This window comes from Dromaius novaehollandiae, chromosome 1, assembly GCF_036370855.1.
Source record: "Dromaius novaehollandiae isolate bDroNov1 chromosome 1, bDroNov1.hap1, whole genome shotgun sequence".
NCBI lineage: Eukaryota > Metazoa > Chordata > Aves > Casuariiformes > Dromaiidae > Dromaius > Dromaius novaehollandiae.
Genome location: NC_088098.1, coordinates 49,276,778 through 49,290,280, shown reverse-complemented (window position 1 = coordinate 49,290,280; position 13,503 = coordinate 49,276,778). Strand labels below are relative to the sequence as shown.

At 35.1% G+C, this 13,503-nt stretch overlaps 1 protein-coding gene across 2 annotated transcripts in view; it reads right to left on the bottom strand.

Annotated features, from left to right (window-relative positions):
* SCYL2 (SCY1 like pseudokinase 2) overlaps positions 1–13,503 on the bottom strand; it is a 39,440-nt gene that overhangs the window by 13,781 nt on the left and 12,156 nt on the right. For both annotated transcript variants that reach the window (XM_064510635.1, XM_064510641.1), the window contains exons 4-10: positions 12,943–13,100; positions 8,689–8,833; positions 7,494–7,643; positions 6,643–6,864; positions 5,636–5,752; positions 3,290–3,415; positions 1,651–1,827 (exon numbers count right to left, since the gene is read on the bottom strand). In XM_064510635.1, the coding sequence (XP_064366705.1) occupies positions 1,651–1,827; positions 3,290–3,415; positions 5,636–5,752; positions 6,643–6,864; positions 7,494–7,643; positions 8,689–8,833; positions 12,943–13,100 (1,095 nt within the window). The remainder of the gene's footprint in view (positions 1–1,650; positions 1,828–3,289; positions 3,416–5,635; positions 5,753–6,642; positions 6,865–7,493; positions 7,644–8,688; positions 8,834–12,942; positions 13,101–13,503) is intronic.

The following is a 13,503-nucleotide window of genomic DNA, read 5'->3' as shown; positions in this document are numbered from 1 at the left end:
AAAAACACTTTGACATATTATTGCATTTTAGAAACAGCAAATACAGATCAAACAAAATACGTACATTTTAGAATAATCCTTCTAAAATAAGAAATCATAATGGTTTGGTGGAAATGGGGGAGGTCTTGTTTCAATTTACAACACTGTCTTCTGTTAAAATCCATCCACAGAAAATCTTGATATACACATCAGTATTGAAAAAGCTAAATTCCTCAATAACTATGGATCAAATGCTGTTCTTGAAGCATTTGATCACAAATCCACCTATAAAAGCTGGATTCAGTATGTGATGTAGTACTTGATGTGCATCAAAAATATCAGCATGAGAATTTAATGTATAGTATCTGGAAAGCTGCAAAACCACATCATACTTTATCGCACAGAAACTTCACAAAGTTCTTTCTTTATAAGCTAAACTCAAATCTATACTTTGCTTCCCTCATTTCTTAAGAAATAAAACAGCTTTTGGGCCCACTATGCTCTAGATACAGCCTTGAGACCAAGAAGTCTCAAGGTTTTTGGAGTGAAGACTATCTTATAAATCTGCTGTTAAAAGCAGCAAAACATAGTGTCACCTCTTAGGATGCAACAGTACAAATAAGATACTTATCAGCTTTTTGTCAGTGAGCAGCTTTCTATGTTTATTTTTTTCAAGACGAAAGCTAAGCTAACATAAAAGTCTGGTGTACCAAAAGTAAAAAATATTAATTCTAATATTCTAAGGGATCTGCAATTACAGGTGTTCCCTCCCTCCCTCCTCCCCCAGGATACTGAGTTCTCTGATGTGGTTTGCTGAAACCCAGAAATAAAAATTGTACTTGTTCGCTGCAGTGTTTATCTTGCCCTTTAAGTTCTCTGCAGAAAAATAACAGCAGTCTACAGTAAAACAAGGTGAGCCAGAAGGAATGCATAGCTGCCTTGTTACCTGATGAGACATGATGCCTAGCTTAGTGACAAAATCTTCAAGAACTGTCATGCATATGGTGTTGACAAAAGGATGAAAATGCTTTTCTCCTTTACGGTAAAAATAGTGCCTTACTGCTTTTATGTATGTAGACAACAGAAAAAGAGGTATCTTACTGACACTATCACAGTACATTTTTCAAATAAAATGAACCATTTTCACAAATCTGCATAGCCCTCAAATAAACACTACTTTATTATCATGAATAAACAAGATATTTTTAAGAGAGTGTCAGAGTGACAACTTTTCCACCCCAAGATCCCAGTGTTAACAATCTGGATAAAAAAAAAAAAAAGAAAAATCACAGGTTTAGTTAGTGGTACAATATATGCAAAAATTGTACTGTACAGTCCTGCTCATGAGTGATAAAATTCTTACAAATATACCTTCTACAACTGAACAAAGATAGAGTTGAGTAATAAATTAAATGTTTCCTTTTGCTCATCTATTCTCATCTATTAACACAGGTAAAGCCCCAGAAAAACAACTAAAATAGCAGGGGAAAAGCTCAATGAAATTGATGGAAAAATCTGCTTTCTGTGATTTAAGGCCCACTGCTTGGGCAACAGGTTGGCTTGATGGTGGACAGTGTGAATAAAGTTGAAAAAGGGAACTAGAACAACCAGTGATTTTTCAGAAAAAAAGCACTGAAGATAAAAATTGTCACCTGAACAAAATTAACATACCTGTATCGGTTCTTGCTGCTTAAAAACAGGACCAAGATCAGGCAGAATGAGCCTGATATATTCTTCTTTGGTGCACTCCTCAGCAATTAGGAGAACGTTAGGCAAGACAAAGGGTACCATATCAGGATTCACAAACTCAGAGGTCAAGCAAGGCAAAATTCGCTGAATTATAACACGCTAAGAGACAAAAACAAGGATGTATCATATTGCACTGCACTGCATTAAGTTATTATCACGTCAGCTCAACAGCTTTAGTGATAACCCGATACTAAAACAAAAAATGAAACAATTTGCAATATTGAACCCTTATTTTCACAGTATACCCAAGTCAATAAACACTGTGTTACTTTGCTTCTTTCTGTTTATTAGCATTCAAGACACAACTGGACTACAGCAACCGTGAAGGCCAATAAAGGCTATTAACTGTACAAAAAACAGAATTTTAAATGACATCTATGAATTATGTATACACTTTCTTTAAAAACAACCTAAAAACATTTATCACCAGAAAGTTAAGTTTTGAAGTATCCTATCGCTCACTAAACGAACACATTATCCTACTACACCTCACTGTAAACTCCATGTAAATTCCTCAGATGTGATTTGGCTGACTAAATGCATATATATACACTGTGGATGTCTACATCCGAGTTAGGCATCCTTAAATGCTTTTAAAGACAATGAAGAGAAATACACACTTCAAGGGCACAATCCATCCCCTCATAATACATGCTTCTAAAACAGAAAAAAAACACTGCCCTAAAGATGATTAGGTCAGTTTGTGGCTGTCTAAAGTTAGGTGAAATCAATCCCATCCATGCCCAATACCAAAGCATCAACAGTTTTTGATCAAGAGAAACAAGCTACTAAATTAAAAGAGAGACAATAACAAATGTGCAGTTCAACACTGTGCAGTTCAAAATAAAATTTGTATAAAAATAAAGAAATTGAATGTAACGATTCAGAAACTCAGCTATTCTATTATAAAGTATTATTTTTCTAGTACATTAGTATTATTTTTCCATCACATGTGCATTATGGTTTATATAAATTAGAGAATACCACAAAAGGAAAGGATTTGGCCTAGACAGTGTCTAGCACTACACAGAAGAAATCTTGAATGACAGACATTTCCCTTTGAGATCTCTGGGCACTGCTTGCAGAACAAAGTCCTTTATCCATTGAGGGAAGGAAACTTTGCATCACTCGACATTAAAGTACTGCCCGGCTATGAAAAGAGTTGAGGCAATCTTATAATAGATTGGGAGAAAAGGTTGGACAGGATGACTTCAAAGAGCTATGATAAGATCTGTGAACAAAGGGAGTAAACTTGTAACTGGGGAGAAGATATCTCCCATGCAAAGTGGGATGAACTATAGGAGGACATGGCAAATGATGGTTCCTCTCATACACTGAGAGCACAAGTTGCCATTTTCTGTTTCCAGAATTACTGATGGCTGAGGGGTAATTCCACATAAATTATTTTCGTATCTCCTCTTCCTACTACTCTACTCTGACAATCTCCTGGCAGTCTTTTATGGAACCATGTTACACAGAGTCCAGCAGTCCCAGATTAAGAATGTTAAAAGATATTTATGTATTTTTAACTCACTATTTCCATACAACAGTAGAGACATACCTTAGGTAGTTTTGGCAGAACCTTTGGTAGCCCTTTAAAAAACTGTGACTTCTGAAGGTTATCCCTTTGAAATAAAGAGTCAAAATACTGAAGTGTCATTGCTCCCACATCATCGAAGAATGGTATCTAAAAATAAGATTAAAAGCTTGTGATTTGGATTAGACAGCACTAATGCTGTTACAAAGACTCCACATGTATAATCATCTATGTATCTTTTCAATGCACTATAGTAAACCTATACAATGAAGTGGCTGCAACTAACAGTCATAAAAGTAAATTTTTACACACTAAGTAGTATAATACTCACAGATAAAGGCTGATTATTAAGACAGCTAATTTTCCTAGTATTTTAAAGAAGTACACAATATTACGCATTATGTTTATCTATGTTAACTTATTTTATATGAAAGCGTTTTTGTCCACAAAAAGAATTAAAAGTAGAAATCTTGATTAAAAGTTCTCCTAAGAATAATTATACTATTTAATATTACAAAAAAGGATTGTCTGCTGGGACATCCATATCTGGTTACCATCCCTGGAAGCTTATAATGAATCGACAAGCATCTATATGCATTTAAATGGGTAATTTTACAAATTTCTCTCCAATGTTCAGGTTTGCAGGCCCACCTGTATATAATTTATTTCACATCTTGCCCATGTTTGCATTACTTCAGCTGCATCACCAGTTGGCAGCAAAGATGGCACAGGGCTTCTTAAGTGTTGTGTAACAATGTATACATAGACTGGGTTTATAAACATGCCATGAATAAAAAAGCAGGGGTTCATCTATAGCAGTGGTGTATCATAGTAATACTGATGGAGCTGCTTCATCATTGATGAAAGATTGCTAAATATGCATGTTGATGCCAAGACTACTTATCTAAAATCCCTTGCTTATTCAGCTTTCAGTTAGCAGTTGAAAGCAAAGAACAGAAGAGCGCCTATCTCAGGCCTGCGTAGACTGGAATGAAGAGTTCTACATTTGACAACTTGCATGGATAAGATTCCTCCTTTCTTCTCACTCTCAATTTCAGGGAGGGAGATATCAAACCTCATGGGCTTGCAATGGTTAGAGACAGAACATGGTCTCAGACCACACTTGTTTTCAGTTGAAAAACTTGTGCAAAGAGCAAGGATATAAGAACACAGAGAAGCTCTGCTGTCAGGCAGAAAGAAAGGCGGGCTGGCGTAGGGCAATGTAGAAGAACAGAATCTATCAACAGACAATTCCACGTGGACTTAATTCTGTATTCTAGATCACATACCAAAAGGAGTCTAACCATGAGAGTGTGGAATTCTACATAGGCTAATTCACCCTAGTTAAAACTAGCAGGATAAATTTGCCCATGTTAAGCTCCATATTAGCTTATGACATGCTGGCCTTGACAGACTGCTTTCGGTACTCAAGCTAGTTCAAATACCTCTACCCTACAATTCAATCAAAAAGATTAACATGATCTTTATATAACAATAGTGCTTAACAGACAACTCTTCCTACATTTGATTGTTGTAATCCCTCAGGCAAGAAAGCTGATATCTGAATAACATTTGCCGATTTCCCCACTTCTCATCTTCCAGAATATATGTTAGCAAAATCATTACCTGTACCCCCTCCCTTCTTCACTCACTATTTCTTCCAACTGCTAAGATACTGATTTCTCTCTCTGTATATAATCTTTTTATATGACAGGAAAAGAAGGAAATTCTTAGGTAAGCAAGTCTATAAGCAGGAACCTGAAATACTATCAGCTATGAGAAAACAAGATATAAGACAAAAGAAGCATCATGCTTTTAAGTCTGCTTTCAAACAGGAAAGTGGAAGGAGAGTTAGTCAAATTAAAACTTAAACTGACTATTTGCAATTAATTTTTGCTTCATTATGACAAATACACTCCAAAAACATTTTAAGTTATTCTTCTGCATATTTAAGAATATACCAAAAACAATAAGCCAAAAGTTATCTTTACATTTGTTAACCTTTGTCATTTTATGGCTTTAATATCCTTCCAATGGCTTTAATATCCTTCCAATTTAAAGACTGAATTGTATAAAAATGTAGCATAGAAAATACTCCAACTGTACTGGAAAGCAACAAAATACTTCTGCATTAAGTGACCGCTCTAAACTCTGCTTCAGCACACTTCTTTCATATTAATAGAATAAAGGTCAACACAAGGACAACTTTTGACATCAGCTAACATCATTCTTTCCAAAGAAGTTCAAAACACATTTACATTTCAACTAAAAAAATTAACAGGAAAAAAACTTAAATATAGCTCTATTGTTTCTACAAAACAAACACTACTTCCCTCTTTCCTATAGCTACTGTATTTTCCATGAACTGACCTTAGTCATTTGATCTGCATCTGGTCTCACTGCTGGAGCTACATTTAAGAGTAGCTTTACATGTTCACGCACCTCTTCCGGTATATTCTGAAGAGTACTGGAGCTTAAACGGCTCAGCTGCGTAAGTGATTTAAGCACACACACCATGAAGTCAGAAAATCCTGCATGTAACTATTTCCAATATACATTAGGGCTATACTTTGTCTTCTTGATGGCTTCCCTACCCACACCTTTAATGTCCCTCCCTTCCCCCATTCATAACCCACTTGCTCCTGGTCCCCCGTAGTCTTCTCTCCGTCCCCCAACAGAATAGCTGCTTCTGGTCACATTACTCTACTCCCAACTTCTAATTGTGTTTAGGTTTTTGCAGAACACAGGAAACAATTTTTTTTAAAAGAGGTACAGCTTATAACTGAGATGTCAGTTACACACATGAAAATGCAGTACACATGATTAAGGCAATGGACACCCTAAGAAGTTACAATGAAGGAAACCTGCATACGAATATACATTACGTCAGCTGTTCCAAGCAACTCTCTTCTGTTAATATTCATAGTCCACAAAGAACATGAAATAACTTACTGCTAGCTAAGGGGATAACATTCACAATGTCAAGTGATTAAATCACTTTAATATCTCCAATCTCCTCCAATCTTACATTGGCCATTCATTGCCTTGAGTCTGATGCTGTTTGTCCTACTCACAGGTAACGTATTTATCCCATGTGCACAGCATTCCACAGGGGTACAAGGAAACTAGGTGAGAAATCAGCTTTGTAGTTGACAAAGTTGGTACACATAACTTCCTCTATACATATTCTTATTTCCCTTATTTTGCTAGCATTTATTTTTTCTTATTATAAAGATAGCATGCATGGTAAGTTATCATTATAGGATTGTTTATGTTGGAGCACTGACACCGTGCTCTAAAAATTTAAAACTATTTTAAAACAGTTACTTTCTAAATATGAAAAATCAATGTAGAACATTTACAAATAGAGCAAATACCTGATCCAATTGTCTGCTAAAACTTTTATAAATGTCCTGCTTGTTGACCTCAAAAATTGGTTTCCCTTTATTAAATACTGCATACATAACAGCTCCTAGAGAGTACATGTCACTGGCTGTCTCACAGCTCACAGAGAGAATATATTCCGGTGCCAAATATTCAGGATTTGGAAGACACAAGGAAGGCAGGTTTGGATCCCATTCTTTACAAGGGAATTTTGGCTGCAAAGAGAACAGTAAAAGAAAGCACACTCATTAGGGATTTTTAAAGAACAATTCAAAGAAGAGATTCAGGCAGCAAAAAATAATCAATCCACTCAAATTCAATTATGACTGAAATGGAAATGGAATAAGGCAAAACTGGTAAGAATCTCTGTCTGTGACATAGATTAATTAGCTCATGCAGCTAAGCCTGGTTATTAAAATTGAGAACTGTAATGTAAATGTCAAAATACTCTGCTGTAAAAGGGAAATATGAGTTATGGTAGGCATTCCCTTTAGGAGTTAGCAACCAGGCACTGAGGGGATGGAACGGAACAGGCTAAACTAGGTAGCTGTGCGTGTCAGCCAACATGCAGGTGAGCAGAAGAACTGGCCTAGGCTTCTGCATCTGCCTGAAATTATCACTAGTCTATTTTAAGTCTACTGAGCCAGCTCTGGCTCATTCTTTTTAATGACCAAAAGTAGCACTTCAGGCCAGATACATGCTATATGCTCATCCTTCCTGCCAAGAAAATACAGAAGTAAACATTAAATAAATGATTCTGTCTTGAAACTGAAGTTCATGAAACCAGTTTCCAACAAGGATCTGAATTTGAAATTTCAAGGAGACAAATATAAAGATCTATTACCTCCTGTTCAGATGGATTTGTTGACTGAATACAAAAATCAAAGCCCATGATTTTCCACACTCCACTCTTATTCAGAATTATATTCTCAGGTGTGATATTCCCATGGACCATTTTCACACTGCTATGCAAAAAGGACAGGCCTTCAGAAACCTGTTAATAAAAGAAATTATTCTTTTCAGGTTAACTCTTTCCCTAAAAATGCCATCAGACATTTACAAAATTTCTATTACCACTACAGCCTTTTTATCCTGTGGTCATCGTTAAATAGAAAAGCTAGCTAAGAAGCAATTCTTCATCATCAGTTTTAGACTATGTCTTAATAATCATGCATGAAGGAAATTATATAAAGGTGGGTAATCAGTAGATAAGATTACCAATGCAGATTAACTACCACAGCATAAGAAAAAAAAAAAAGCTTTCCAAAGATGCATAAAATATTCACCAAATAAAATCAGGAAGTTAATGTTCCTCCCCTAGAGGGTAAAGTACAGAAATGACTCACAAATGGGAGTGACAGTAGCTGTAGCACAGGCCATACACTGTTTGTTTTTACATAAAGAGCAAATCAAAAAGAAGATAGTTCTGGTCTTTTCAAAAAATGAAGCGAGGACTAAGAGAAAGAAGGAAGCAGAGACCTCTGCATGACTGCACATTTACAAGCAAGGAGGAAGGCAACAAGAAGGCTTTCCAATTATGCAGAAGAGCAGTGTAAGTAGTAAAAGGAAGCTAGAAAGTAAAGGTAAGGAAAAGAACCCACTTTGGGGGAAAAAAAAAAAAAGGAAACAGGGCCTACATTCTGTGCATGGCATTTATGGGAATGAAATGAGTAAGAAGAAGAAAAGAGCATGTTGAAATTTGTCACCAACTTCAAAACTAAAAGAAGTAAAGAAACAAGAAGCTCTAGAGCACAGGAGATATCTTTACCCTTGTCAGAAAGGAAGAAGAAATAAGGGATGGGTGAAATGTAATAATTCTTTTTATACAGAATTCATTTATATAGAATAAAAGAATTTATTTTCTTATTTTCCATGTCAAAATAAGCAAAAATAGCAACTTAGAGTACCCAATATTCATCCTTTCTTACAGTTCAATGATCACAGCACTGTCATCTCTCACCTCATTACTATAGGCAGACAAGACAAACTTTGATTAATACTAAAAGCACATGAAAATTATAAGGACAACTGTGCAATACCTGAAGCAAGCCATATTTGGTCTCCACATCATAAAGTTTGTATTCTTTAATGTCGGATGGCAAAGGAGAAGGTAAGTTGTCCCAGCTGCCAAGAACATTAGCTAAACTTGCACAGACTGGTTCTGTACAAAATGCCAGGCAATCTCTATAGAGCAGATAGATAAAAAACATTGCTTGTAAATAAAGACAATAAATCTCTTGATTGTCAATGAAGAACCATAGAGATGTCATATTAGACAATGCCAGCGAATATGTTATATGTCATGTTTTGTATAACTATAATAAGTATTATTATATTTGATCTACAGATATTTGAAATAAACAATCTCAGAATATAGAAATCAGCTTGCATAGGTTATGTTATTCTCTAAAATTCACATGTCACTAATGATGCACATAACGCTCCATTAAAAATTTTTACAAAACAACACTGACAGCAATATCAAACAAATAATTTTTACTATCATTATAACTTGTAGGATCAGGCTTTTAGCTGTGGCTAAAACTGAATCAATGTTTATTGTGGTTAGACAGTAATCAGAAACAAAATTAATAAAATGTATGTTAGTATCCGAATATTCCTTTATTTTGCAAATGAAAGGACAACGAGAGGCACAAACGAATACAGTTGTTGTATGAACTGCAATTTGTCTACGGAAGTAACTGTTTCATTTTGTTTTTTTTTTTTTTAACTATTGCTTTTTTCCTCCAAAAGAATAGGTCTTGTTTTATGGCTTTTTTATTAACAATGTTTGAAAAACGTAAGTAAACCAAACCTCCAAAGATACAGAGGAATGGCTGTACAGAGAGAGAGAGAGAGAAAAAAAAAAGAACTTCAAAATTTCAAATTTTCAAGTCCTGAAAATAATATATGTCCCAGTGTTACAAATTTCATGTAGCATAGACAGAGCCATTCCTTACATCTACATCCTTCAAACTGGTCTGCACAGCACTGAAGGCCCTAGACAGCCACTGCACCTCACATCTCAAATGTTTCAAAGTCTTTTTTGAAGGAAGCATTACAGGGATGGTAGCACACATACCTGGTTTAAGAATAAATATTTCATATGAGAACACTAAAACATTTCTCCAGTAGGAACACAGAAAACTGACACCTAATAACAGTAATACAGATATATTTCTGAATAATGAAGTTATAGGCAAGAAGACAGATGCCTAACTTTTCACTCATTCCTTAAAAATACCACAGAAGACATCATACTTCAGCATAAATCTACCACTTAGCAAGCTTGTTAATCAGTGAGATATATAAAAACTCTTTGAACTAAAAAAAAAAAAAAAAGCTGATGAAACATGTAAGCTTCTTATTACTCGCCCAGATTAAGAGAGACAATTTTAATTTTATCAATTGCCTTTCTGAAGGAAAAACAACTGAAAATTGAAATCTATTGATTCATAAATGTCAGCCAACCTAGCGGACTTCTGCTTTGCTTCCTCCCTACCATTTTGTTGACTCGACCTCTGTCACACTTTAATTAATAGACCTACCTCTATAAAATTCAGTTTTGTACTAATAGTGAGGAAGAATCAGAGCACAGAATGACGAAGTTTTGCATTTTTTAATCCTACTTTAACTTTACCACAGAGCTTATAGATTTAGTTATAGTTAAGGCATAGATGATAGAAAATATCTAGGAAACAATTATCACTGGTCTCCAAAACACAAACTCTCTGATTGCTGTTGTTTTGGGGTATGAAAAAGAGCTTGTTGTTTTTTACTTTGGGAGCTAATTAAATAAAGACCCAAGCCAGAGTAACAGAAGGACGGAGCAAATCCAATTAGAGCAAATTAACATTGGAGGAACTGAGTCAGTCATACACCACAGCATCTTTAACAGTTCCCTGAATAACATCAAAAGGACATTCAGAGTAACACAATAAAAAGAAAACAAGTTAAAAAGAAAAGTGGTTGCAAAAAAACGCATATGCTTTGGGAAAACTGTAACAGATGGACTGCCTTGTAAATTAAATATTTTGGACTTTTCACACTACTCATTTTTTAATAGGTAGCAGTGACATTAGGAATAGACTCATAATTTGGCTTTTTATTCTCTTCTCCAATAACAAGTTAAATATAGAATAATATTACTCATCTGTGCTGTTAAGGGAATTGAAGACAAGCTGCACATATAGATATATTTATAGCAACTATTTAGTATAAATACAAAGTGTTTATGCATTTCATATATTATATGTAAAATATATACAAAATATATGCATAGATAATATAGAATGTTTATAAAACATATTTATAATATTTTGAGTAGAAAATTTCTGTTAATAGTGGAAAAGGTGTCTACACACTGGAGTCAGAATGATATGGCCTCTAATACCTATTGCAGCTGTGCAGGCATACCAGGTATTCCTTTGCCTCACAAAAAGAGAATAAAAGGCCAACCAACGTTAAATTTTCTCCAGCTCACTGCAGAATGCAAAGTTTGGAAGACTCCAAATTATAAGAGAAAGAAAAACATGGTAGAATATATACAAATGAAACCACAGAGTTCATCTATCACACAGGTAACCACTTTTCACTGTCTTTTGCACAACCACCTAGATAATTATTGTTTTTAGAGACTTGCAAGCAGTTCAACACCATCGTATGTTATTTTGGAGACATAAAAAAAGAAAAAAAGATTGGTACAGTCTAGCCAGAAGGAGCCCGTGATTGATTTCTTCAAGAGATAAGCATTCTGCAAAGACCCTCAGAAATGCTAAAGAAATGTAGCTATCTTACAACACTTTTGCACACTGATACACAGCCTGACCAAACCATCCTTTTATCCATTCCCCAAACATCATTACAGCAGTTTCTGGCACAGCAAGCCACTGGACAGGCTTGGCACTAGTGATGGTCCTACAGAGAGAGTGCTGAGGATGGAAAGGAGAGCAATCAGAACGAAGCACCTGGCCTTACTAAAAACATGTCAACAAGAACTTTGACATAACTGCAGTGTTTAATTTACTTAAAAGGCTTAAATTCTTTGCAAAAAGAACACCAAAGCTTTCTTAACAATCAGAGATATGAATCTTAGCCTCTTCTTCTGCAGAGTAGAATTAGGGTAAAATAGGTACAAATGAAGTTGCTGAGTCAACTGAAATACTGTGAAATTTTAGGAAGAAACCTGGGATATATTCTGGGATTCACCAGCATAAACTAAGATCGAGATAATCTGAGGCCACTGAGCCTGTGATAGTTATTTATTGTTGTACTGTACTGAAAGTGGCTTTCAATAGCCTAACTTGTCTGCCTTAGGCTTTTGTGAGGGGTACACAGAACCGAAGGGCTAATGACAACTTTGAACCCTTGTTAGTGCAAAATGTGTTTAGAATTGGAGGAGAGATATATATGAATAAGCAAGTGTCATTTGATGAAAGAAATCTTTCCCAAAGTAGGCACAGCAAAGACAGATGTATTCTCCCAGTATTCTTGGCTCCTAGAAACCAAGACAAAACTATCTTAGGTACATTTGGAAACATATAGATTAACAGAATCAATCAAAAATGTAGAATTTCGAAAGGCAATGTACGCAAAGATTTATTAGGTTATCTTTTAGAAACACCACTTTGCAGGCAGAACCTGAAAACCTTCATGAGCTTCCTCAGTAAGATCAAGAAATATCTATTTCAACATGAAACATTTATTTGTTCATTTGATTTTAGTGTGCTGTGCTGTCATGGCTAGAGTTGAATAATAAATCCATGAGACTAACCCATTGCTGTGCCTAGTGACCAATCTTACATAAATCAAATAAGCACTACAAAATTACACTGCATTTTGTCTCTCTTGTTTGGCATTTGAGGACCTTTAGAACACATTATATGGTCACAATAGATATGGTTTACCAAAAGCCTCCAATCTCAGGAGCATGAAGTACATATATCTCATAAATGGAATAAATGTATGAACAGCCTTTTGAAAGAAAACAGTATGTCTTTGAAAGAGAGTTCTTTAAAAGTGAAATTAATTCAACTACCAAATTTTCATACTGTAAGAGACGTGTAGTCTTATAGTTGCACCTGGACTAAGACCATGCAATATATTATGGATTAGATCCACACTAAGAACGCATTCTATAGCTTTCAGAAAAAAAACTGACGGTGGAAAGGACACTATTCCCATGTGAGTAAATACAGTAAACTTGAATGTACATTCTAAATGCTTGAGGTATTTTAGATCCATTAACAAAACAATGATTAAGAATGTCTGTTCTGAATTTTACTACAGCTTACCTGGATTCTTCTAATGGATGTTGAACAGTAAGTAGCCGAGGGTGTCGAAGCCTGGTTAGCTGTTGAACACCTCGTTTTAAAGAGTCAATAATCTGATCCTTTTCAAACTTTTGAAACTTGTCTATTAACTTTTTATCAAAGACAAAAACAGCCACTTCCTAGAAATAAGCAACAAAATTTACTCAGTATAGCAATGCCAAAAAACAAAGCCTATACACACTTACATATGCGCAGATGCACACTTCTTGAATCAACAGTATGGTCCCACCAATGTAAGAAGTATTTCAATGTATATATATAGCTACATGTTCTCACTGTGTCCCCAGTCATACTCATTCTGATTGTATTTAACCTCTAGAATGTATATTTTAAGAGCTAATGTACTATTGCTCTTACTTTACAAGCAGTAATGCATAAATTATAACCCTGTCTATGCAGTGACAAAGCAGGACATCCATAGGACAAAAATTAGTTGGATTTTAGGCAAATGAGAGCACTTATGTTAACTATGAACAATTAAAATATTCTGAGGATATACACATTCTTTTAGCATCAAACATA